This window comes from Cheilinus undulatus, linkage group 6, assembly GCF_018320785.1.
Source record: "Cheilinus undulatus linkage group 6, ASM1832078v1, whole genome shotgun sequence".
Taxonomy (NCBI): domain Eukaryota; kingdom Metazoa; phylum Chordata; class Actinopteri; order Labriformes; family Labridae; genus Cheilinus; species Cheilinus undulatus.
The window spans coordinates 49,480,561-49,508,374 of record NC_054870.1 but is presented as its reverse complement, the minus strand read 5'-3'; the positions used below and the strand labels follow the sequence as shown (position 1 = coordinate 49,508,374).

General features: G+C 40.1%; 1 protein-coding gene across 3 annotated transcripts in view; it reads left to right on the top strand.

The window, feature by feature from the left end:
- The window catches only part of sptlc3 (serine palmitoyltransferase, long chain base subunit 3), a 69,251-nt gene extending 43,344 nt beyond the window's left edge, over nt 1-25,907 (top strand). For all 3 annotated transcript variants that reach the window (XM_041789719.1, XM_041789721.1, XM_041789720.1), the window contains exons 7-12: nt 32-137; nt 3,250-3,469; nt 10,553-10,679; nt 19,396-19,531; nt 24,371-24,500; nt 24,608-25,907. In XM_041789719.1, the coding sequence (XP_041645653.1) occupies nt 32-137; nt 3,250-3,469; nt 10,553-10,679; nt 19,396-19,531; nt 24,371-24,500; nt 24,608-24,721 (833 nt within the window). In that variant the 3' untranslated portion in view covers nt 24,722-25,907. The remainder of the gene's footprint in view (nt 1-31; nt 138-3,249; nt 3,470-10,552; nt 10,680-19,395; nt 19,532-24,370; nt 24,501-24,607) is intronic.
- Nucleotides 25,908-27,814: the final 1,907 nt, after the last annotated feature.

Sequence of the window (27,814 nt, the reverse complement as noted above, 5' to 3'; positions counted from 1 at the left end):
GTTTAACACTCCCTTTTTGTGTATCTGACAGACATGCACAGTCTGGAGAAGATGCTCAGAGAAGCCATCGTCTCAGGGCAGCCTCGGACCCACAGACCCTGGAAGAAGATCCTCATCATGGTGGAAGGCATCTATAGGTCAGCCTCCTTACATGACACACGCATATACATCACTTTTTCCCATTTCCACATGCATATCTTTGGTTAGTTTCTCCTTAAGTATCGGCCTTCATAAGTGCGTGCTTCCAGGTGGTCTTGAGCAGAGTTATGCAGAGCCAGACTCAGGTAAAATCCTAATTTGTAACCTGAGCAGAGCCTCTAGCCGGTGTTTAGCAGTTCCTCTAATGCTCTCTTTCTCTACCCTTGAATAATAGGTTGTGTGTGTGGTTGGGTAACGTTTGATTACCTCAGAAAGGAGAAAGGTATTGTGTGACTCTCTCTCTGCAGTGAGTGATCCTGAGTCTTAGTGACCCTCTCCATCTGCTCATTAGCTCCAAATCAAGGCCAAATGGAGCTGCAGAGATCAAATCGACTGCAGCCCCAACTCTGTCTGTTTGTCACACACATTTTCTTTCCTGGTTCTGCATGACTTATCTGTCCATTTTGACTAAAACACGTTCTATTCTTTATACTTTATCAGTGTGTTATTTTTTCCACTACATATGTATTTACACTCGGTCAGAGGGGTGTAACAGATCCGGCTTGATCCCTCATCTGTGTGGCCTGTAGGAGAAGCACAGATTAACCACAGTTTAACCACTGCAGTGTGAAAAAACAGGACTGTTTGCTTTTGAGGTAATAAATCCCTGAACCACATGTTTCTCTGGAAAGACAATACAGAGTTATGTGATTTTCTGATGACTCCTTGATACTGTGACGAATTGAAGTAAGAGTTTTGCATCTCTGAGTAGAACGTAGGTTAAACAAAAAAAACAGCAAAAGCAATAACATTCTGGTGGCAGGAAGTTAACTACAGTAACTTGTGGTGAGTTCGCACCAGAAAGTTCTGCACCATCTGGGCGCCATCTCTAATCATTTTAATAGTTTGTCTGCAGAAGACAACTTGCTTTACAGTGACAAGCTATTTGGTCAGTGTACTGTCAGGCAGTTCTGTTTCCTGGTTGAAAAGAGCCTCAGAAATCAGAAGAAGCTCTCGTTTTTCACTCTTTAGAGAAACAGAAAAAAATCTGCTGCAAGAGCACTGTGGCCTCCATAATTCTCAAATGGAAGAAGTTTGGCACAACCAGGACTCTTTCAAGAGCTGGTGGCCTGGCCAAACTGAGCAATCAGGGGAGAGATCCTCCAGAGATCCTGTGTGGAGATGGGGCAAAGTTCCAGAAGGACAACCATCACTGCAGTCCTTCACTGATCTGGGCTTCATGGCAGAATGGATAGATGGGAGCTTCAGTGCAAAAAGTCAAAATGAAAGCCAAGATATATGTCTATATTCAGTCAGACTAAATACAGACACCAATATAATTGGTAAACTTATTGACAACAAAAATCTAAACATATAGATTCATAATGCCCTGATGACAGACAGAAGGGTTAGAGCAGAAAATATCATCAATTTTAGCATGAAAAAGTTAGAAACCATATTTGATAATACGCCCAGATAGGGTCTATTTCATCTAGCAACCATAATAAGAGTATTTTCTCGACACATAACTCTTTATAATACAGGATAAAAGAACTCTGTTGTGTGGTTAGATGTTGCCATTGTTTTAAAAAAAGGTAAAGAGTGATCCGGAGGTAAAGTTGAGTAATTTATAGAAATTTTCAAATTGTGAAATAGGAGCGCTTTTTTTTTTCTTAATTGTGTATCATCACTAATAAAATTCACGTATGAAATCAATGTTTGTGATTATTACAGGTGTCCTGATGGAATCATAAGATAAAACTGGTGGTACCACCATAAATCTATATTCTGAAGCCAGTCATAAGCCATTTCAGATGGCTCTATGAGGTATGACCCATCCCTGTTTATGCCCCTTGACACTCCTGTATCAGAGGAAATGCTGCTACTAAATACACAACCATAAACATCTGTGTTGTTCTTTAAAGAGCCTCTTTGACACAGTTATTCTACAGAAAAAATAGACAATACTCTTTTGGTTCCAATCCTGAAATCCAACCCAAATCAGACATTTTTTCCTTTACACAAGGGGTCTGGCTTACTTCTTTGTGTTTCTCTCCACTTGTTTTCACTTTTATCCAGCCACCGCTCTGCACATAACTGCTGTAATGTCAAAGATAAAATTACATCGACAGAAATAAAGTTAGATTATGCAAAATAAAACTGCAGTTTTGTTGTATTGTACTGGCACTTGTGAAGAAAGATTAATCAGGGAAGTAGATTTTAAGTTAGTAAAGTTAGTTCATATTGTACACAAACTGAGTTAGAAGAGTGAAAAGTTATTACCAAGTTTTTATTAATGTTGACTTTTTCACATAAAAGAAGAAAAAGTTAGTCTTGTTTGTGTTACACTACCCCATTACTTAGTCAGCTAAAGTTCAACTGTCATTCTATGAAAAAAATATCTACAAAATGCCTGAAAATAGCTATTAGTTGGTCTTGATGATACACTAGTTCTACAACAATGCTTCTGATTTGAGAGACAACTTAATTGTTCATCATCAGACGTCCTTTATCAGGCGGAAACTCAGACCCAGACATTAAAGAATAGCCGCTTTAGTTACGGCACAGAAAGGCCTAATGCTTCCTGTATCACATCAAAAGGAGCGGATAAAGAGCGAGCATGCTTTAGTTACATCCTGGGCTGCCTTTGATGTCCACATGGGTCCTGGTCTAACTCTGTCTTATGTCATTCAGGCTGCAGACGCTCTCAGTGTTAGCGAGGAGAGCACGCCTGGGATGGCTCTGTTGTGCCCGTATGCGGCCTGTTTGCAGCCTTAAAAGGTTTGCATGAGGTAGAAGAGAGATGGGAGTGAGGAAAGAAAAGATTTTTCAAGTCAGATTATGTAATGTACATTAACAAATGTACATAAACTCTGCTGTGGATAAAGAAGGGTCAAGGTCATACTCTTTTCATCGTGAATGTAAGTGATTTAAGATTTTGGTGTATTATTGATGGGAATAACCTTTGCACATCTGTTTTATAAGACAGGTCAGTTGGAGAGCAATGAGTCCATAGAAAAATTCCAAGTAAACTCCTTGGAGTTTTTAGGTGTGTAACAGAGAACATCTGTGTTCCCTCATATTCTTAAACTCTTGCTTCTGTGTTGTTAGCATGGAGGGCTCAGTGGTGCGGCTTCCAGAGATCGTGGCTCTAAAAAATAAGTATAAAGCGTACCTGTATCTGGACGAGGCCCACAGCATCGGAGCAGTGGGACCGTCAGGGAGAGGCGTGACCGAGCTGTTCAATGTGAACCCGGCTGACATCGACGTGATGATGGGAACCTTCACCAAAAGCTTTGGAGCTGCTGGAGGATACATTGCAGGGAAAAAGGTGCGTAAGGATTTCAGCTTTTTCTTTTTTCTCTTTACCTTTGATACCCCAAACAGTTTTGTTATTTTCATCCCAATGTTTAAAGTTTATAAATTATTCAAGAGCCTAGATTTTTATTCCACACTTTTATCAGAATGCACTGTAAGACTGAACAGTAAGTGGTTGTTAAAAAAAAGGGTTGTTTTTAGTTAAAACACATTTTTAGTTTCTTATTAACAGTAATCAATCAAAGTGTTTTTATCTGCAGAGTTTTCACAGAATGCTTTTGGGCATTAGACACTTTCGCACCATGAGTGAAGTTACTGACTCTGTTAATCTCAGTATACAGGATGGAAGAGGACTTCCTGGTTCAGTGTGCATCTTTCAGTTATTGTCTTATTGTCACCTGTCGTCCCTTAAATTAGTCCACTATGAGTGGCATAAATGTTTGTAGATTAAAGTATGTGAATGACATAAGGGAAAATTGCAGTGGAAGACAAAGCTTCACAGAAATACCTAAACATGTTGTTTTGAGTTGGATTGAAACAGAATTTGTGGAGAGATAACTTCAACAGTGAAGTTTAAAAGTTCAGTTAACCTAACATCAGTGTAAAAGTAAAAAAAAAAAAAAGGCTAAGTACCTCCAACTAAACAATTAAGAAGTGGCAAAATGAGTCAAAAAAGTTAAAAATGAGCAGAAAAAGCCAATGAAATAGGAATAGTTGGCAAGAATGGTTAGCTGAGGTTTAAAAAAGTGGCTAAAATGGGTTAAAAATGGAAAAACAGGCAGAAAAAGTGGAGGCAAGGTGTTATTGGTGACACAAATAGGTATCAAACTGGTAAAAAAGGGATTGCAAATGGTCAAAAAAGGCTTAATAGTGGCAAAAAAAGAGTGGAAAGTGGCAAAAATGGGTTTTAACTGGCAAAAACAGTCAGAACAGTGGTGGAACGGTGTTACAAGTGGCAAAGATGGGCATTAACACTGGTGAAAAGTGGTAAAATGGCAAAAAATGGGCAGAAAAGGTTATGAAATCGGTTTAAGAAGTCTCAACAGTGGGTTAAAAGAGGCCAAAATTTGGCAACAAAGGTGGTGAAATAGGATTATAAAGTGGCAAAATGGGTTTAAAGTGACAACAGTTGGTTTGCAGAGCAAAAATAAAATTAAAGTGGCAAAACAAAGGTGGAAACGTGTTACAAGTGGAAAAAAATGAGTAGAAAAATAGTTAAATATGGATAGAATTGGCAAAAATGGGCATAAACACTAATGAAAAGGTGTTAGATTGCACTAATGGTCAGAGAGAGGTGATAAAAAATAGGCAAAAGCGGCAAAAAATTGGTTAAAAATTTCAAAAACAGGCAGAGAAGTGGAGGAAGTGTTTTAAGTGGCAAAAATTAGTATAAAAACTGTTGAAAATTGGGTTTAGAATGGCAAGCATGGGTTAAAAGAGTCAGTGATAGGGAGAACATGGCAACAATGGATAAAAGTGACAAATAGGGGCAGAAAAAGTTCTAAAAGGGACTTACAAGTGCCAAAAATTGAGTAAAATGGACATAAAAGATTTTGAATTGGTAATTTAAAAAAGTGGCAAAAATGGGTTAGTAGTGTCAAAATGTGTTTGTTGTAGAGAAATGGGTAAAACGCTGCAGAAACTGGCATAAAAAATGTGCAAAATTGATGAAAAGTGGCATCAAGGATAGCCCCAGTGCTACCAATCCAAGTCACAGACACTGATTATATCTGTAAATTACTACTGGGGAGGGCCCATACTCTGGGTTTGTCAGGGGAACAGCCAAATCTGTGGGCAGGCCTGGGCCTAGGACAAGGTCATGGTCTTATTCAGAAACATAATGCCTGAGCAGACGTTTATGTATTTCCTTGAATTGATCACAGAACTTGGCAGCTTTTGTTTGTGTATAAACATGATTTCATCTGGAAGCAGGTAAAACACATCCTACAAAGCTGTTTCACTAAAGTCTGTTTAAGGATGATTGGGACTCACTCGTGCTCACTCCATCACCTCTCTCTGAGCACTCATGTGTCCAACAAATGTTCCCCCGGCTGTGACTTGGGGCCCTTTTTAATCCCTCTTTACTCCATTAAAAAGTACACTTTAGTACATAACCGCACCGCTTTTGTGGCACTTGATTAGAAAGCAACAGAGGAAACGGCCATGCTGCTTGAATTAGGCGTTCATAGAGGGACCCTTCCTGCCGTCGCCTCATGTCGGCTCTGCCATAATAAGAAGGTAAAGCTGGCAGAAGGCCAGCCCCTTCTTGTGGCAGGCGTCGGAACTGCGCTCCAGATTTAACAGGATGACTTTTAACAAGCATGATAATGTTTGAAGTATGAACACTGTGCCTGGTTTGACAGCTGGCTGCAGTAAAGCTCTGAGAGAAACAGAGAGAGAAAGCCTTTAGATTTGACGTATTTGTTGTTGTGGTGAAATCCCCCAAATCCTACACTAAGACTCAGCAGATGTGTTCTGGAAAACACTCATGTTATAGCTATTTTATGAGCGTACCAAAATAAATACACCAATAAATACACTCCAAGCTCCTTCTAATTCACTTTGAGCTGGTATGAAGGAGGTTTTACTCATTAACCCTTCACTCTGCGCCTGGTTTACGTTCATATTGGTTTATTAAATACATCCAAGTAAGAGCCTGTGTGCTGCTCTGGCTCGGCTCCTTCTCTGTGGCATTCAGGACGTGTATCTCCACATCAGTATTGCAGCCAACATGTGGTTGAGGAAACACTCCGAGCTGTCACTCCTGGCCGCAGACGTGAGATGGATTTCGGACACGTTTCTCTTAACTGGTTTATCTTGGTCGCAGAGAAATCCTCCAGGGCCTTAAAGCGGTGAAAATCCCCCGCCTTAAACTAAAACAGATGTCAGGTTGTTTCAGGGTTCTTATCCTACGTTTGAGCATTTCCCCTTAAAATCCCTTCCTCTCTAAGAGTGTGTGTGTTTGTGTGTGTGTGTGAGGAAGCCGCAGCCGCCGCCCAGTGGGGAGGACAGATGGCGGTGAGTGGAAATGGTGGCCAGACAGCATCTCCGGCTACGTGTCATCACCCTGCACCCGCTGGCCACCGCTCAGCCAACGAGCAGAAGCCCATCACAGCTCCGGGCCCGCTCCTAACCTCAGACCCCTCACACTAACATGCACGTGCTCAGATCAGTTCCCTGAAATCCTCCTCTTCTCCTGTAAACCACAGAATTAATCCCCAGTTGACATTTAGGAACAATGAGCCGGAGAGGCTTCATTCTGATTCAATTCTGGGCTGATTCTGACTCAAATTGCTCATTTTTGGAGTGGATATGGGAGGAAATCAGAAGCAATTTCATAGATAATACCAACATGGAGTGATGGAGGGCCCTTCTCAGGCTCCTCTGATAGACCCTTTCTGTATTATCTCCTACTTATCAGAGAGTAGGAGCGTTGGAACCCCTCCAACAGCAAATCCATACCAAGTCTGACCAGGGCTGTCACAGTATCCCAGTAGAGGTTGTTTGCAGATGACGCCACGTCACAGAAAACTGGTGGAAGGAAGTAATTTTGCATGGAAAAGTGCTATGAAAACAGCAAGTTTTTTCCCGTTTCCAGCTGTGCCAACAGTCCAGGTCAGGTATGGTAGTATATGCTGGTTCAGAAATTTGATGTGTCAGCCTTATCCTCCCAGCTGACCCCTCCACGATAGAGTTACTTTTGGGTTACCATTTTTAGATTTAGTCTCAGTCATAGGGTCTGTTCAAATTGCCCTGTTTCCTCAGGAAGGTTCCCAAATGAAACGACCCGGAAGTATTTTACTGTCAGTAATAATAAAGGTTGTTTGAATTCTCTAGGTGATAAGGAAAGGAGTTTCATTGCTTCCTTTATGATCCTCTTTAGCCTAGGAAACACTGGACCATGCTTTAAAAAGAAGAGAAGAAAAGACAGCAAACAAGTCTTTGTGTCAACTTCATTTAAACTGACCCATGTGTTGACCGTTCATCAAAACAAGCGATGGATATGACTGGCATCTATAGGCTATGCGATAACTGTTTTTTTTCTTTTCATTTCATTTTTTATCACAACATTTAATACATCAAATAGTAAACCATTCAAACTACTTTTTTGCCTCACGCCATTACACAACCCAACAAGGACAGTCGCTCCTCCCAGTGTGGAAAAGAAGGCTTGGAAAACAAAGATCAAGAAGGAAGACACTGATTCACCTGACGGGGTTTCTTCACCCATCATTGATCTAGGTCGAGCCTTTCAGAGCAGAGGACACAGTAAAGCTGGAAGGAGTGGAGAGTAGGGAGGCAGAAAGATTGCAGGCCAGGTCCGGAAAGACCTGAGACCTGTACGATGAAGCTGGCTCACTTCTTACCAGGATAAATCAACGCGGTAATTTATGCTGAACAGCTAACCTACTCCAGAGCAGGTAATGTTCTGGATAAGAGATCAGTGAGAATAAAAGCACCACCTCCTGACCAATCAGTTCTCTTGGAAAATGGCTTGCCCATTCTTAGAAGATCCTGGTTGGTGCACGGAAGAAGAGAAGAGCGCTTAAGAGAGAAAGAATATTTAGGGTTAGATGATAGATAAATTCTGGTGATTTCATCCACACAACAGAGACAGTGTGGAGAAATAAAGCCTTGTCACTCACCGCTTTGATGTATGTTTTTATATTTGATCTTCACTTGTTCCCAAGTCCTTTTTGCTCCACTAAGGTAACATCTGAAATAATGCGGTTAATAATAATGGTCACGCTGAAATTTTCATCCGTCATTTTTTTTTTTTTTTTTTCGGAACAGGCTCGATTTTATGCGAAATTTCGCATCAGTCCAAGCTATTTAAATGGGTGAGTGATGATTCAAAACAGTGTCCACTGCTTCCTCCTCGCTTGCTCACCCTCACCGGACCCCTCCTCCCTCTCTCTCACCCTGAAACCTCACTTTAAACACCAAAGTTGGCTCAATTATTATGTGGGTATAAACCATGGAAATATAACTGACAGATGGGTGACAGGTGATTCAGATCAGCGCCTGTTGCTTTCTCTCTCGCTCACTCACCCCCGTTCAACTCCTCCCTCTCTCCCACTCCCGAAACCTCACTTAAAACACCGTCGTTTGCAGGTGTGTCATGTGGATATCAGCTATGGAAATATAACAGATAAAGGCATAGACTACATTTGTAGCCTACTCAGAGACTGAATTAGAAAGTTGCCCTCCATCTCTCCAATTTGTCTCAGCGCTATGACGCATGAATGGGTGCTAAATGAAGCTCTGTGTCAGGATGGATCCAGCAGGATTTTAAAGGAGTGACAGAGATGCAGGCTTGCAGTACAAAACTATTTACCACCTTTTACGAATTTCACAGTGAAGGCAAATAAAAACGTATCAGACCCAGTGTGCAAGGTCCGAGTGCGTGACGTTTTTTGGATTAATCCGAAAAAAACGCATCCAAAAATCAGGGACCCAGTGTGTAAAGACCTTTACTGCAGAAAAATTGATTAATGAAATGCACAACTACTCGTGCCGTCACGGTGAGGAATTAATATTAAAATACAAAATTCACTGAGGAAGCTCTGCCCCAAACATCTGTGCCGTAATAAAGTGAAACTGAGTGATCAGAGTGCTGTCCATTTATATTGTCAGATGAATTAATATTGTATAATCTGACGAATTTATGCATTAACAGAGTCGGCAGTTTTCTGCCAGCATTCCTTCCTGGCATTTGCTGCGGCGACAGTGTTGCTCCTGGCCTGGATGATTGATTTAAATTCCTCATATTTTTAAGAATGATTGTCTGTTCCTCCACTGAGAAATGCAGGGTTTCTCCATGTTTGCGATTGGTCAGACGCTGCAAACACCACCCCTTTTATGTGAGTGCATACTGATCCAGCTTGGAAAACCCTGGCTGCAATTAGCGAGTTGACAACCAGCTTTGTCATACAGCTGATCTGGATTGCGAATGTCTTGATAAATCAATCCCGCTAACGGAGAGATATCCCGGACTTGTTAATCCAGCTTTGTCGTACAGGCCTCAGGACTGTTGTGTTAAAGGATGCAGCAACACAAACAGAAGAGACGGAAGAAGGCGAGGACATAGATAAGCCAAAGAAGAAGAACATCTTCCAGTGTTTTGTTTCCTTGGTAAAGGAGAACTTCTCCTGCTTTAAAGCCGAGGACTAGGAAGGAAAGAAGTAAAGCTGTGAAGGTTTTTCAGCACGGTTACTGTGAAGGTTCTTATTCATCCACGTTACGGTTATCCAGATCATCTCAAGAGAGCAGTTAGACTTGATAGAGGTTCTAAGGGGGGTTTCATCTCTCCTCCAAAAGGCTTCTTCAGACCTTAATTCAGCTCCATCTTGATGAAGGTTTGGGTCACAGTTACTGAAATTTTTTCAGTAAAACCTTCACTTCACTTAGCCTTTGAGAGAGCCAAGACAGCCTTGCTGATTAGCCCTGTGGCCAATTAAACTTTTAAAGTATCTGGTGAAGTTTTAGTTGGTGTTCAGTTTGTGTTGTGTCAGACAAAATGAATAACAGTTTCAATTGTCATGATAGGTTTTGTTTGCATAGGACTTCTAGCAGTTACTGAAATTTGGAGAAATGGGGGCACCATTTTTGATCATATGCCTCTTTGTGGGGGTAAAATGTTATCCATATTAAGACTTGTTTATTTGAACTCACACTTTACATTTATTCATATTGCAAATTAAACAAACAATTCTCCTTTAATCATCAGCATTTTTTGATAAATGCATTAGTAAATGCATTATGCTTACCCCACATGACTTCTTTGGCTAATAGTATATCACTATTTTTGTTGTTTGTCTCTCCAATGTGGGAAAAAAGGTCACAGATAAACATTTATGTTGTGTTTTTTTTTGTTGAAATGGATCTCTACTTTTTCATTTAAACACCAGATGTTGATTTTATGTGAGCTCCCTCTAGTGGTGTGAAATTTAAAGTTTAAGAGTCACACAAGTTTTATGAAAGATCTGAAATATTTTGTTATGCTGTAAAAGAAATACAAACCCATTGCTTCAAACATCTAAAGAGCTCTAAATCTCTGCTGATTATCTGTGTGTCACTGTGTCCCATTCTGCAGGAGCTGGTCGACTACCTGCGCAGTCGTTCTCACAGTTCAGTGTACGCTTCCGCCATGTCTCCTCCTGTCACTGAGCAGATCATGCGTGCCATGAAGTGCATTATGGGAAAAGACGGGAGCACAGAGGGTGAGTGTCTGACTTTTATCAGCGGCCCCTTCCGCTGAATGTCACCTTCAGTTTTAAACTCATTGTGCACACACTTATCAAACCTGATGCTCCTCAAACAGACAAAGACCACGTCTGGCAGCTTATGAAACTTTTTACACCTTCATATTATTTTTATGGAAACAAATCCAGAGAACAGGGCCGACATTAGCTCCAGGAGTGAGTACAGAGCTGCAGGGAAAGACAAACAGCTGCTTGGTCAGAAAATGTGGAAACAATTAGTGGGGTCTGCAGAGGTAGAAAGAGAGGAGAGGAGAGGGGGCTGCAGTCCCTGAACACACGTGACCCTAACGTAGAGGAAATCATTCTCATGTGTGTGTTGTGTGGAGCTGTGTACCTCTGAAAAGTTTCTGCTTTAATGGCATCAGACACTCAGGCAGGGAAGTAGTAATTACAAGAGCAGAAGCAGCGCTGCCAGAGCCACTCTACATGAGCTGTTGTAGCTGTAGTTTGGTTTTACTTATAAGAGGAGTGCAAGTGGGGGTAGTTCATATTGTGGTGGGGGGAGTTTGATAAGTAAATGGTAGACAGTTATACACGTTATTACCAGATCTAGAGGGACTGAAGTATAAGGTCCAGTTTAGACCAAAGAGTCACAGTGAGATGAGTTGAAACTTGCAACTGCTTGCAAGTCACTCTGTGACGCTCTAAACACCCTCAGTTCACACTGCTGCAATTGAATGAGATGATGCATTGTTTCCATGGCAACGACTCACCGTCACTCACTTTACAGAGATTTACCTAAGTTAGTGCGCAATAAATCTGTCTCTAAAAGAGGGAAAGTACTGCATATTCACTGTTTTTGTGTTTTGTTGTTATTGTCGTCATGATCACACCTTTATATCACATGTGGGTGCATGAGAGTGATTACTCATCCTTGTCAATAACATCGTGCAGCTATGCAATTTCACGGCACATATGAATGCAAAAATGCTTTGCTAGATCAGTCTTGTTATAATGAAGATATCCGCTGAGAAAAATATTGTTTTCCACTGACAGATTTACCGCAGACAGCCTTTCATTTCTCATTTCATTAGACTTTCATTAGACTATCTTATGAAGTACCGTGCATCCTGTCCGTGCACAGCTGGAAAGCAAGAGCCTTTTCAAACAATGTAATCTATTTACCTTTTATTCTTTTTCAAATTACTTGTCTTTTGTGACCACATAGATCCTTTTTTGTTGTTGTTGTTACTACACAGAAACTTTATTCTGTCAGCTGCGAATTTAAGCCTGATGTGCTGGAGGAGGCAGAAGTTTAAAGGCAGAAGTTTCGCAGTGCAGTTTCACAGCGGATATGAACACAAAAATGCTTTTCTAGCTCACTCATGTCATAATAAACATATCCGCTCAGAGAAATATTTTTTCCACAGACAGATTTAGCTCATTCAGCCTGTTAAAATCTCATCGATTATCTCATAAAGTGTTGTGTGTCCTGTCCATGCACAGCTGGGAAGAGAGATCCATTTTAAACTATGTAATCTATTAACCTTTGATTTATTTATTTATTAGTTGCATTATTTGCCTCTTTGAAATCATCACAGGGGGAGGATCAATGAGAAAGAGATATTTTTAGAATTAATAGCACGAGCATCTGACAGAATTGTTGTATATAGTCTTTAAAACAAGATTTATATTTCCCTTTTCACATTTCTCTGCTTGCTGCATTCTCCACGACTTGACAGGCTGAATCGCTGTCGACTACATCAGACGGCTTTATTCGAGCTGCAACACTCAGTTCAGGCTACTGCAGCTCATTCTAGAACCATCTTGTCGCATGGCGAATCTTTGGTCTGCACTGGGCTTAAGGGAGCCAAATAAAATAATATCAGCACTTGTTTCACAACCACAGCAACAAAAATATACAGCCAAGACTGAATGATTTCTTGATACCACAACAACCACAACAATCCATAGGCAATGTTTGTAAGGGGCTCAGAGAGGGATTGGATAGACCTTCTTTCCGTCACATTCATTATGGGCCAATCAGAGCAGAAAAATTTTATGGCGCAGTAGGCACGTATCATCCCAGGGAATAAACTACATTACCCAAGCTCAACTGTCATGTTAATTTACAAATTCTTCACTGTCAAAGAAGCGTTGTTATTCAAAATTAAATAACCTTTGAACTGTAAATCGTAGGCACTGTAGCCCTCTAAAAGTCCTACATTGTGCCGTTCCAATGATGCTATCCACACTTCCATAGCTTTTACAGACTGTTTTCTATCGAGCCTGGAATTTGGCTGACTTTCTGGGGTCTTCATAGATTGAATCAACTCTGATATTGGACATCTTTTTATCCATTTATATCCATTTTTCTTTCCTGCAGTTAGCACTCCCCCATACTGTCTCTTTGTATCCCAGAATGCATTGAGACTGGGCTTTGGCAACCAATGCCAGGCTGTTCCATTGTCACATCATGCTTTGTAGAACAGCACATGTGGACAGCCTTTGAAACTGCAGAAAAGAGCCTGAATTACTCATAATAAAGAGAAAGAGAAAAAGAGAGGTTGTAATTTGTCCCTCAGTCACTTTACCCTTAATAATGACTCAAATTCTCAAAAGCACAGGGACTTCTTTTGTAAAAGAAAAAAAAGTAAATATCTTGGAACTTTTTGTCACGTAATGATTATTTTTATAATTTTTCTTTAGTCCTAAAGAGATGAGAGAACAAGTTTGTGAAAAAAAACCCTAAGTCATTAATGTTAAATGTGTTAGAAACACGTATAAATCTTTTATATTTGTTTTTTTTCTTTTGTCTTTATAGTCCCATAACTTTTTCAAAACTACAAAGGTATTAGTGCAGCCCATATTTTCTTAAAGCCTAGGATGTCCTGAGAAAAGGATGTTTAGAGCGTGACTGTGCACTGTGGGGTTGAAGTTTTACAAGCTATTTTTTAGACAAAAATTTCAGGTGAGACACAGTGGGTAAAAAGTAGCTTGGGGCTCAGAGGGTTGAAAAGAGAATAATGATGTAAAAATTTTCTTCACTGCGCAGCATTGTTTAGAGACTTGTATTTGCTTCCAGCTAAACATGGCTATAGCTACTGTCTCTATGTTCTCAAATGATACTGATTGGTCCAGTTAGTTTCCAACCAGGAACGAGCGTATCAGCTTGAAGGTTTGCAAGATTAATCTCTCTGATGAAAGACATGGAACCTGGACAATCCGCCGCCTTTGCAAGAGTGGTAGACCAATGCACATCGTCCAGATTTTGTACAGTTTAAACAGCGGGCAGAAGTTTGCCTACAGTTTTTGAGACTCATTTCTTTTCTATGATCCTGTTTTATTAAAAGTTGTTTTTTTAAAGCACAGATTGAATCTTTTCTTAAACAAGTAGTATTTGAAAGATTCAACATAAAACAGAATTTGACAGTCCTTGTGGTATTTCCTATTGGTCAAATCAATTACATTGCAAGATCAGGCTATTAAATTATTGTAATCTAGAGACAGAGCTCCCTGACGATTCTACTATGTATATGTACTGCCTAGCTGGGGCTGGTTGATATGGCCAAAAACTTACATCACCCTTTGTGGTTACCATATTATATCACAGTATGATAAAATTAAAAGAAATACCACATTTAATTGCATATTAAAGGGATATTTCTGGATTTTTGAATGGGGTCGTATGATGTACTTGGCTATAGTTGTGGCGTTAGCCTGCAGTGATTTCTGTGAAAGTTGCTGGAATTGCTGGAGGCTGGACACTGGAGACTAATGTCACCACTATAGCCAAGTACCTCATACGACCGAACTTCAAAAATCCCAAAATATCCCTTCGAGGTGTTAAAACCCTCTTCTATCCCTAAAACAAGCCTGTGATGGCACACTAAACTCATGTTTGACGATAAAATCACAGGAAAAAAACAGTTTTACAAGTCTCTACACATTCATGTCTTTGCAGCCACACCTTTAGATTTACTTTCATTTCTCTCCTGCTGATGTGTGTCAAGCTGCTACTGACAACACATTTCCTGATGTGGGCTTTCAAAATATAAGCACTCAAACAACTACATACTTTTACAGTGAAAAACTTAATGGAAATAATGTGTATCATTAATTTGGCTCCGTTTTAGCAGCAGTGCCAGTTTTTATTTAAAGCCGCAGTCCGCTTCTTCAAATCATCATGGGCTTAGAATAAGTTAAAAGATCTTTAAACAGCTGTTTAAACTGTCATAATACAAATTGCTGCAGTCCTGGGCTCAAGTGAAATAGGGCAGGGTAATTAAAAAATTAGATTAAATCGCAATATGGCCTGCAGCAATTTTCAAACTGCAGAAGGTACAATATTTCTTGAACTTGAAATTAGTGTCAAAATACCAGTTTAAAACTGTTTTTGCAGCAGAGATGTTATGCATTACATACATGCAATCATTAATGTGTCATTTTCTTGGAATAGTCTACTTAAAAAACTCTACTTCATTTTTTAAAATTTTTTATTTTTTAAACATGAGAATTACATAAAGATTGTCACCCTCCCTTCAATACAAAAATTCCTCTTCAATTTGCAATATGAGTCAAAGTCACGACAATTAGATATATTTTTTCAAAATTGTTCGGCCCTTACTTAATCTATTATCGTGTTGGTTATAATATAGAATGATTTATTGCTTGTGTTTTTTGGAAAATACCTGTGATGATGAACTTAACAAATAATCACATATCAAATCGCAATCACAGTATTGGCAAAAAAAATTGCAATTAGATTATTTTCCCAAATCCATGAGCTCTAAAGTAAAACTGAGTCAATTGATTACAGTGTGTATTAAAGCCCAGGGCAAGCTTAGACACTTTGCAAAGCGAGAACACTCACTGCATGTTGTTGTTCTCATGAAACTTGAAGAGTTATTTGACACATATGACCCTGCTACACTCACAACAGCATTGCGTATGCCTTGAGTACACTACAACACAAGACGTGCATTAAAACGGTGATGTCTGTGTTGCAATAATCAATTTTGTAGCAGAAATTATACAGTATTAATACTGGTTTACCACTGACCACGATGCCCAGCTCTACTTGGACAGCCTCCGTTATCATTCCACTAAGCTTATTTATTATTGGGGGATTTAGAAAGATAAAGAGGAAGTCTTCCAAATGCCACATCCTTTATTAGAAATGTTTATTAAATCAAAACACTTGTTAGATCACAGGTCAGACATAAGAACTGCAGGTGTCCAGTCCCCTCCACTTTGTCTGGACCCTCTAAACTAACTAAAACACCTCTTTAAGGACTAAAGCCCTGTGTCTAAAGGTTGAGGTGTATTGCAGTTTCTTGCAGAGGTGAGTAACTTCCTCCTCTGGCTCTCAACCAGACATGCTTTGCATCTGACGTCGCTCAGTGAGGTGGAAAAATCCGTCTTGACCTGTCTTATAGAGCGAGAGAACAAGCAAACGGTGCAGATTTAATGTCCATCAAAAAGCTGTAAAAATTCTGCTTCAACAAGAGACTTCACACGCTCAATAACGTGTTTATTCCTCTCTTCACGTCCTCCTCTGCTGCTCTCATCTTTCCTGTTGATGTTGAATTTCACACGTTTAAGCAAACAGTGCTGAGAAAAACTCTGACAGACAGAAAACATCCACACATTCTCACCTCCTCGTCTGATTTCTGTGCCCAGCAGCAGGTTTTTGACCTCCATGCCCTCCGTCTTCGCAGAGAGGAACAATTTACAAAATGGGTTCTGTGCTTTTTGGCAGATGCCTGAATGTTGTGTTTTTCCCCCTCTCTCTCTCTGCTGAGATAAGGGGATTTAAAGTGCTCTCTTACATCCCCATGAAAGAGCTGCCGATCTGTTCCCAGGTAATCAGAGGGAAACAGAGCCATGCTTCGAGGCTGGGCTGTGCCAAACTGCTGCAGCCGCTGAGCAGTAGGCTTCCATAGATACACATCATGTACGAACGCAGGACAGACTACACATGCTGGCTTTGATCTGTTTTCTGATACATAAAACTGAAAACATGAGATTCTTTAAGCACTATTTGTATGCATTTTCTGTCGCAGCTACGCTCCACTGGCATGTAGTCGCTCATTTTGTGCAAAATGCATCGTATACAATTTGCAATTCCTCATTTGGCAACATGTTAGTGTGTATATGATGCCGCCAGATGCACAAAACTGTACCATCTGCTGCTGCAGCTGAGATGTAATCATGATGTTCACAGTGAAGGCTGGAGCGGCCCAGATGGAGGCGGAGGACTCAGAGAGATGACACTGCAGAGAGCTTTGTTTAGACTTCGCAACAGAAAAATGCATCTCTGCTGAATTAAAAGTGATTCAAAACTGATTCAAAAATTTTCCTGGGTTTCACCAGCTATTTATGTAGCCTAGTTTTAATCTTAGCTCTAATTTCTGACAGTTCACACTTCAGAACCCTGGTTTGTGCTGTGCCCATCTACATTGTAGTGAACTGCACCATTGTGGGCATTGATAATGCATTGATAGTTCTGCGTCTCTCTGCAATAATCCGCCCAGACACTACAAAGGAAGTTCCTGATTCTGCCGACACAATTCCTGCTTGTTTGTGTACAGGAAACCATGGCAACTGAAACTGAGATTACTATGTTGGAGATGGAGCTGATAAATATTGAGTAGTAGTTGATTAAACTGTAGTTATTGCAAAAAAGAGAGAGGAGACATCAGGAAAAATGGCGACTGAATCAGCTGAGGCAGTGGACGGGGAGTTTCGCATTTATACAGCCACTGCGATAACCTTGCAAAGCAGATGGATACACTTGTTTCCGTGTTTCTCACTGGCGAATCCATCTTGCAGTGTTCCGGGTTAGAAAGTGACAGGACTAATCAGCAACGAGGGGCAGTACTTTTGGGCGAGGCGGAGCTGTGACGTTAGCAAGCAGCAACAAGAGGCAGGTGTAGTGCAGAAGACATTAGTGTGGATGCTACTGAAGCACCAGTTTTAGCAGAACTTGATGACATTTCTTTGTTAAAAGAGGAACAAAGAACAGCAGTTGGTTGTTTTCTTTTCAAAAACGCCAAAGGTCGTGTACATGGACATGTCTGCAGTCGCCATGGCTCACGTTATGTAGTTCTGTATTGAGTTTACTCCTCAATAGCGACTACATCACAGGTTTTGTTGCTCTGATTGGCCCGTAAAGATGTGACAGATAGAACGTTCATCCAGTTAGGCTGCAAGTTCTTTTTCAAAGCCTCTGCCCTTTCTCAAACACTATGTATGAAAGGTTTTCCAGATGGATGTGTGAAACAAATCCATCTTGTATGTCAGATTTCCACTGAGAGAAATGGACAAGGAATTTTCTGCTATAGTATAAAAAGAAGAATCGTGCCTTCCAGAGTAAAATAATTTTCATGCAAGACAGTGCAACATCCCATGCTGCAAAAAAATCCCACTAAGGCCTTTGCTGCTATGGCATAAAGGGAGAAAAAAGTCAAGGTGTGGCCACCATCATCCCCTGACCTCGACTCTATTGAGAACCTGTGGAGCACCCTTAAAAGGAAGGGTGGGCAGAGGGAAATTTACCTCGAAACAGCAACTTTGGGAGGCCATTGTGGCATCCTCACAGGAAATAAAAGCAGAAAGTTTACATGGATTTACAAGTTCAACAGGCGAGAGATTGTTAAGGTGATACTAAAGGAGGACCCTTATGTTGATATGGAACCGGATCTGTAAACATGTTTTTGATTGAAATAGCTTGATTTGAGGAAAAAATGACCTCATAATGCGAAGACTTACAACAGATTTCTTTTTCAATCCGTTAGAAACTATTGAGTGTTTTTAAATTCTGTTTTGCATAATAATTTGAAACGATGCACTTTAAGTTATTTTGCAAAAAAAAATGCCATTTTCCTCACTGGTAATTTTGTCGAACAAAATCCAAATTACAACATAGTTGTAAAAACAAGGAATTATCTGATGTGATAAGGCATTTGGACCATTAATCTAAAACATTTTCATAGAGGTGGGAAAAAAATATGTAACACAGAAATTGATGACACTTTGTGCTGTAATGATTTAAAATTTGATACCAAAGGACAAAGAATACATCGTCCAAACAAAGAAAAAAGAAGAAAAATACGTCCCTTTTAAGTGATAGGTGCAAAGACAAGGAATTAGTTCCTCAGAAATTGCAAGCAAACTCCTAAAATTGATGGCAGTGTTGAAGTACCAGCATATTTCTACAATTAAGACACTTTGTAGGGGTCTGACTTTAACTTTAGTCTACTAAAACAAGAGTATTGGATGCAAGGACTTTTATTTTTGTTGTTGTGGTATCAAAGCAGTGGTTAAAAATATGTTGTCGTGACAACCCAGCTCAGCATACCCATGAGAAGGTGCAGTAGTTGCTTGAATCAGAAGTTGCTATTGTGTATTTCCATCAGTACTTCCTTATAATAAGCTGTTAAAGCTTAAAAAAGTGGAATACCTCCTTGTGTAGTGCTGTGGATATTTGTGATGTAGTTCAGGAAGTAAAGGGAAAAAAACTGTAAGCAAAACAACATTTAAACAAACTCCCCTCTGGTACAGTGACAAGGTTTCATACTGTCTTACCTCCCACCTCAGGACCTTGTTCTCCTGAAGCTTTGAGTCGTAGGTTATTTCCCTCACTGCAGGGGAAGGTTAAATATAAGGGGAAAAAGCAGTAAGTGGTTTCTTTACTCATGCACATCTGGTGGTGTCCTTGTTTTAATCGAAGGCATCAGACGAATCCGCCAGCTGGCTGAGAACACCCGATACTTCAGGGCCAGGCTGAAGGAGATGGGCTTCATCATCTACGGCAATGATGACTCGCCTGTGGTCCCCATCCTGCTCTACATGCCTGGGAAAGTGGTGTGAGTACTCTTCAGCAAAAACACCTCACTTCGACTGTAGGAAAAGTAGACCTCAGCTGAATAGAGTCAATCTGGAACTGCAAGATAACTCTACCAGCTTTGTTTTTCTTTAGTAATTTAAGGCCAGCTTGATCATGTGCTCTCTAAGTGTTTGGAAAGCTGCCATGTTACTCTCTCCAATCTATCCATCTAGATTAATAGAGCCACTCAGGCAGAATGAAGTGGGTATAAAGTGTATGTCACATTAAAGCTGTCAACATTAACATCCTTTGCTACATCTGGTGCAATATGTTTTTAAAACAATGAGAAAAAACCCCACACTGTCTGACTATAGCAGCTATCTTTATTAAATAAAATATATGATACAATTGATACAATTGATATTAACTAAAGTAAGAGTGTTGGGGAGCTTTTTCCAATTGTTTTTGACAAACATGGCCACAAGTCCATTTTCACTGCGTTAATGGTCACTGGAAATGACAGATACTTTAAACAGACTTGATTCTGCCAGAATGGCACATTGTTTTCAGTTGTTACTCTCCTTTTTTCCACTTTCTATGTTTCCACAATGTTTAATGTGTAAGGATTATTTTAACAATAGAGAATTGCATAAATGTAATGACATACGAGGTCCAGGGCCCCCAAAAAACACAGGTTAAGAGTTCAAGAGACAGTTAAAGGTTACTCCTGAATAAGATACTGATTTTGAGGCTCCAAACAAACAAAAATGTTCAGCAAAGTAGCCAAGTTAAAAAGATACGTTTAATATTTTGTGTGTAAAAAGTGACCGTAAGAGAAGACTAAGGCTGGCCACACACTAGACGATTTTTTAATCTGAAATGATTTTAAAACCATGGGAGAACACAGACTTAATGACAATTTCCAAAGATTTTTCATCTTTAATCCTCTGAACGCACTCACTAGACGACTCAGCCAGATTTTCAGATCACTGGAGACCACACACCTGCCAACCTGCCTACGACCTGGCACGATCACGTGACTTCGGGAAGAAGAAAAAAACAAAACACGGATTTCTGTCCGTTTCTGGATACCGTCTTGCTGTCTCTCCACAACAGAGTGCCCTGGCATGCATAACAGGTGCAGCAACAATCATAAAACAAGGGAAAGACTCAGGACGAAATCCTGGCTGAAATTAAGGTACCGTTGTGTTTATGGTTGTGAGCAGTGAAAGTACATATGATTTGTCTGGTTATGCTGCCCGTTGTGCTCGCTCTCATTGGTTGTTTTGGGTACTCGGTCAGCGGCACTACGACCAAGAATCATAAATATCAGACATGTTTGATATTTACTATTCAGGGTTTTGGAGGCTATTATGCAATTTGGAGCAGTAAATGAATTGTGTTGACACCACACACATGCAGACAACTCAGACAGATTATCATTTGCGATGAGGCTCCAATCGGTATACGCCCCCATGAGCGTCGGGGGAGGCAAATCTTGGCCCAAATCGGGCTTAAAATCCTGTAGTGTGTGGCCGGCCTAAAGCGCAGGTTGGAGTGCTGTTTATAATGAACAATAAAAAGGTGGTAAAATCTGAGATTGAAGGGCTGACTTTGGACATATTTTTCATTTTAAGAGCTAATTTTAGCTTTATTATGTTTTAAATACACTGTTTTAGCCATAAAAAGCAACTGAGTTGCCTTTTTGTTTAGATAATGAAGCTTAGCGTTAGTTCAAGCTAGACACGTTAGTCATACGCCCAGCTGATCCCAATTATCCCCTCCCAGCTCCCGAGCCAATCACTGCTCTTTCTCTCAACACAGCTGTGTATTTAAATATGATCTACTTCTCACTAATCCCTGCTTGCATTCATGCTGCTGCACCACACTGCTGCTGCTGTCAAAGCTTAACCTCCTCCACCCCAGCCCCCTCTTTTATAGCACAAAGCTTGTTGCACCCTCATTATTGAGTTTTATACTGCTATGGATTAATTGCAGTGGAACTAATTTCATTATATCAGCACTCATGGTCATTAATGCAGGGAGGGGTTTCTTGCCATGCGCTCCCTGGAAATTCAAAGCATGCTGCAGACTAACCCAGGCAGCATCTTTTGAGCAGAGCTTCTCCAAGTAAAACTGTATATATATTTTGCAATAAAATGGTAAAATGTATGACAAGTGTTCCTGCCTGAAATACTAATGATATATATATAATAATAAACCATGCCTGCCTTGCCCTTTCCACTCATTTCCTCAAAGTTTTTCATAATAATAGTATTTATGCTATTACCATTTCCCTGATTATATATAACAGATTTTGAAGCTGGCTGAGGTTCTGTTCTAGTCTCTGTTTTGAACATCAGACCCGTATCATTTAGACCTAAACTATTCAAAACTTCTGTGTCAAATTAACCTAACCATTCTAAGATCATATTTTAAGGTCTGATTCCTCCTAACCGTCCATTTATCCACCAGATGAAGAGCTGCTTGGTCTCATAAGATTAAAAGTCATCAGCGATGTGCTGCTTTCAACCCTCTAAATTCTCAGTTATGCGCGCCTTTATTTATGGTTCTTTGCAGAAATTATCTCAAATCATCTTTACCACACATCCCAGCAACACAATTAAGAATTCTGGGGGTTTGAAGGAGAAACATTCCTGATGGGATGTTTTAATGTGATGAGGCTGAGTGATGAATGCTGCAGTGTGTGGTCACTGTGTATTTCGAAGAGTTTTAACCTTAAATGTGAGATTTACTGCATGTGAACTAACATGTAGGGATTTAAGAAATGCATTTGATGAGTTTTGTGTTATTTAGGTCAGTGAATGCCAAACAGAGGTACATGTATATTACTGGGTTGTGGAGAAACTCATCTGCTTGGGAAAAAACAGAAATTTTTTTGTGATTACAAGAATAATGCCTAAACAATTAAAGATTAGGATGAAATTTCCAATGAAATTTCCTGCTTTTCACTAGTATTTCCCAAGTGCTGTTAAACAGAGTAAGTCATTTTTAACACAGCTTTACCAAACAGGCTTGCTTTATTTGTTACTTATATGTTGACAATATTTTACTTTGCACACAGAAAAAAATATATAAAAAATATTTTTAAAAAAGCAAAAACTATTAAGGTCTAAATTATTACCCCTCTTTAGAACTGACCTTTCCATTGAAAGCAATGATGTGCTTTAACTTTTTAATGCTTAAGGCTTGTAAAATCAAGTTAAACTGAGGATTACCTTCACATTTACACACAGTCTTAAAACTTTTTGAGGTGTCACTGGAGAAAGCATCATGGCTAAAACCAAAGAAATCAGTTTAGACTTGAGAAGAAGAATTGTTGATGCTCACAAAGCAGGAGAAGGATCTACAAAGCTATCACAGTGTTTCCAAGAGTCAAGAACTGGCGTGTGAAATTCAAAGAGAGCCACACAGTCCAGAACAAACCTGGCAGAGGGAGGAAGAGAAAGATTTCAAAGACTCTGGAAAGAAAACTAGTGAGATATGTGTCTGAAGACCCCAGAATAACTGACAAGACACTAATGAATAGGAATGGACCAAGATAAACTCAACTTCTGCAGGAGAGATGCCTTCAAGTCAGACTGAAGTCTGCTAAGGACAACCAACAGGAGCATGCCTTTTGATTAGATGAGCCAAACTAGAGCTCTTTGGCCACAGAGACGGTGGTGATGTTTGGAGAAAGAAGGGAGAGACGTATCACCCAAAGAACACCGTCCCCACAGTGAAACATGGTGGTGGGAGGGTTATGCTGTGAGGATGCTTCAGTGCATCTTGAACTAGGAATCTGGTAAAGGTGGAAGGAATCATGAAGAAAGATGGATATGTGAAGATTTGGGAAGAAAACCTGAAGCAGTCAGCAGAAATACGGGGTCTGTGTTGTCGTTTTGTCTTCCAATATGACAAGGACACAAAAAATCCATGGCTTCTGGTGAAGGACTACCTCCAGAACACCAAAGTGAGCGTTTTTGACTGGCCTGACCAAAGCCCTGACTTGAATCTCATTGAAAATCTGTCGGATGAACCAGAGGTTTGGCAGAGTAGAATGGGCTGGGATTCCTCAGGAGACGAGTCTGAGACTAAAACTACAAAAAAACAACTGCAACACAAAGGTGACACATATTAGCATCAGGGGGGCTAATAATTTAGACCCAGCTAGTTTTTTGGTTTTAGTGAGTCAATTTTTTTCTGTGTGCAGAGTAAAATAATTTAAGCATCCAAACTAGGATATTTGGCCATGTTAAAAATGCTTTACTCTGTGTAAGAGCCCTAATAATTTCATCATCATCATCTTTAAGTTATGCAAAAGGGCATAAATGTTGTCAAAAAGTAAGAAAAAGGAAGTCTAATAAGGCAGCCAATAGTAAGGAATAAACTTCCTTTTCATTATTAGATCAGCATTACAGAAAAGGGTTAAGGGCGCGCCGGTAGTCAAGTGGTAAAGGCGCACACCATGTACGCAGGCGGCCTGGGTTTGAATCCGGCCCGTGGCACTATTTCCTGCATGTCTCTCCCCACTCTCCTCCCTGTTTCTGACTCTATCCACTGCCCTCCTTTCTAATAAAGGCACGAAAAAGCCCAAAAATAAATCTTTTAAAAAAAGAAAGAAAAGGGTTAGATCAGTGTTGCCCAAGCAATGGCCTTTGGGCCAAATGTGGAATTAGAATATCCGGCAAGGTACAATAGCTACAACTCAGCTTTGAGTCAAGGAATAACGGTTACATTTAATAGCTGAAAGGTCTGGATAAATAGTTGATGTACTGCATTAAAGTAATTGATAACTGATTAAAATCCCAACCAAGATGTCTGTAAATGTTCAGCCACTCAAATCTGTTCATTCCTGTTCTTTGTTGCTGTCCAGGGCTTTCTCTCGTGAAATGCTGGCGAGAAACATCGGTGTCGTCGTGGTCGGCTTTCCTGCCACTCCGATCACAGAGGCTCGAGCTCGCTTCTGTCTGTCTGCAGCTCACACCAGAGCCATGCTGGACCAGGTGGACGCGCTAATATTTACACATTAAATCCCCATGAGGCTGTTGAGCTTCTCTTTTCATCTGAATCACCAATAACCAAGCATGTTCTGACACTTCTCCATCCTCAGGTGCTGCACCATCTGAACGAGGTGGGAGACGCTTTATGCCTGAAGTTCTCACGGCAGAAGTATCCGTCCTGGTCTGACCTCCAGGATGAGAAGACCTTCGAGCTGAGCAGCTGATGTGACGTTTGACCCCGTCATTTCACAGTGTCAGAGTCTGAGCGTCAGTGCCACCGCAGACCCGCAAACACACGGTGTAGACAAACAGCCGTGTGTGACAGCAGAGGAGGGGCCAAATGTTTGGCAGCTGCTTTTTAGACGTGTATAAAACACTGTGATTCTACTCATCACTTGTCAACCTATATGACCTCTGGAAATGTTTGGAATACTTTTATTTGTGAATACATACAGGCAGTTATTGCACATGCATTGCTGGATTTGCCTTAAACTTAAATACTTATAAATATATATATGTTTTTATATTTATATTGAAAATAGATCACATATATTGTAAGAGTTCAGTTTCTCTTCACTCTCATGAGATTTTAGAGGTTTTAGATCCAAAGAGGGCTCATATTTCTGCTTTTATTCTTTAAACATATATCTATATTTACAAAGACATTGGAACCTTTTTATGGAAATATGATTTTCTTTTCATAAATTGATATTTTCAAATATTTATGAAATAGTTATTATGGAAAATGATGCACATAAAGCCTGGCACACTACTTTTTTTTTTTAATCCAAATCAATTTTGAAAAAGTAAGTAACCCAGGTATGTCAGGAATTACCTCAAATCAACAAGTTGGTCCATTTCTGACATCCACCTAATTCTGTGCTTCATGTTCACTGCTGCTGCTATGGCTGTTTCCTCTTTTGGTCTGCTTGCTTCCTGATTGGCTATTGTTCCATTCCATGTGACCATCTGCAGAGCATGTGCTCCGCTGTCTCTGGTGCCCCCCCACATCCCAGACTTCTTATTGTAAATATTTAACGTTTAATATTTGTGATCTGAAGCCATCTTCCAAGCAGACCAGAGAAGATAAAATCCCTCTTAATACACATCACAACACAACATGAGAAAATCTGCCAATAAAATCTAAAGAACCATCAGAAAATCAGGGCTTTGCTGATTTTTATTGTTGGAGGGGAATCAGGCCCAAAATCAGCATGATTATCTTGTGGCGTGTATCTTGCTTAAGATGCAAAGAATTGGATAAAGAATCTGTTTTACCCTACATAAAGAAGTACTTATGAGTTGTAAAAGTGGAAATCGAGGTTTGATTTTTACTCCTCTGATATGCAACTGCTGTTAAAAATTGAGTGTGCAACACATTGTTGTTTCTTAATAAAACACAAAAACTTACATTGATGCTTTCTGAATGTTTTTTATTTAAACTTTGATTAATCATCTAAGCCACTATTTCTCTCATCTATGTTTATACAGATCTCACAGCTAACCAGAACATTTCTGGCTCATTCTATTTGATCTCAGAAGCCAGAAGCTCCAAAGTGCTAGTCACAAAGTTATTTAACTATTTAACTTAAAGTTTTCATTTCTGAAACGAAATCAAATAAACAGGAAATGATGCGTCTGTTTTGACTTTTGCTATTTATGTTGGGATCAAAGAATGTAATATGAAAAAACAGCTGTAAGCAGTCAATTTGATTGCAATATTGATTTATGTAACCTGATGCAGGTGCTTAGAAAAGCATGCTGAGAATCACATGTCCATCGCTGAGGAGTTCACGCCTCCTGGAATGATACACGGAAACAACAAACACCGGCACCGAGTTAGGGCAAACTCACACTAGGTGATCTGTCCTGTGCCTGAGTACGTCTGAGCCTAAAAGTCCAGTATATGACCAGCATGAGTACACTCTTCTGTGCTTGGCCGCGGCATGCTTCCCTGGCTCCAGCACGGAAGGACAAGGTGGACCAAAGCATGGCACGAATGCAAATGAAGGAGCACAAGTGTACGGGAATGTGGTTCTAGAAAAGCTGACGCTGTTTCAAACCAGTGTTAATTTCATCGACTAAAACTATGACTAAAAATGTTTGTCGACAGCCTTTTTTCCATGACAAATACTAGACTAAGACTAACAAAAATAGATCTGAGATGACGGATTCACCAGTGAGAAACACAGAAACGGGTGTATCCATCTGCTTTGCAAGGTTAATAAACATTTGAATGAGTATCCTGGCAGTTCAAGGGTTAATACTAGAGCTGAGTTGATGATTCATTGAGAACTGTTTGTATAAAAAGTCCTCAGTGTAACACCCCATTCATCCCAAACAGTAAATCACAGCCTCTCTGTAGCTAATAGATCATTCAGCAAGTACCTCGCTGACATGCAGTCAAATATGAACAATCCCCACGAAGAATGACAAAGGTGTTAGGGCTTGTTTTGTGGTGTGACTGTTCCTATTCACCCCGTCTTAACAGCTTAATTGTTGATGTTTTAAAGACTTGCTGTTCCATTTCACACACACTGTGCAACAGTTGTGAAGGTAAGCATGTCAAGTATGCAGCACCTGAGCCAACAGAACCCTAACCCGGCAATTAGCGCTGAACTCTGAATTCTCGTGGTATGGGGTAATCATTTGATTAACACAGGAAGGATTATAGATGGATGTGTTTTCACAATGTGTCAGATCAGGTCTCGTCGACACTTGTTTGCCCTCGGGGCGTTAGCATGTTTGTGTGTTTTGTCCTCCATAAACATCAGCGATAACATTTTGCAAGTTGGATTTCAATCAACATTAGCAATCCTTGAGGAAAAACACGCTGCAATCATAGCTGCAGACGATGAAAAAGGTTAAGAAATTAAAAGAAAAAACTCTCCCTAAAGGAGGAAAGCCTTGAAATGTATACAGGGTGACTTTGTTGTGTAAGTGAGTGCTCACATCTGGCTCCTATAGGCAGAAACAATAGAAAACAGTTTGGTTAATCCTCCAATCTGTGATGTCATACCAATGTACTGTTCCATAAAGATGTGGATGAGATGGGGAAAGGTGGCCTCAAATGTAGTGCTGGGGGTGCAGCGAGTTCCTCAGGATGTCTGTTATTAATTTGTGTTTACTTTCACCTTTAGTCTGCATGTGAACATTGTTGAATTCATGCAGGAGACAGATGTGTATAAAGAGGAACTCAAACGCTTAAAATCACTCTGATAACTCACAGGAATGGATGCATAAACACAGAACTTACCAATCACAGTGCAGGAAGGTCAACTTGTTGGAATAAGAGCTGGGCATGTTAATCTTTTAGC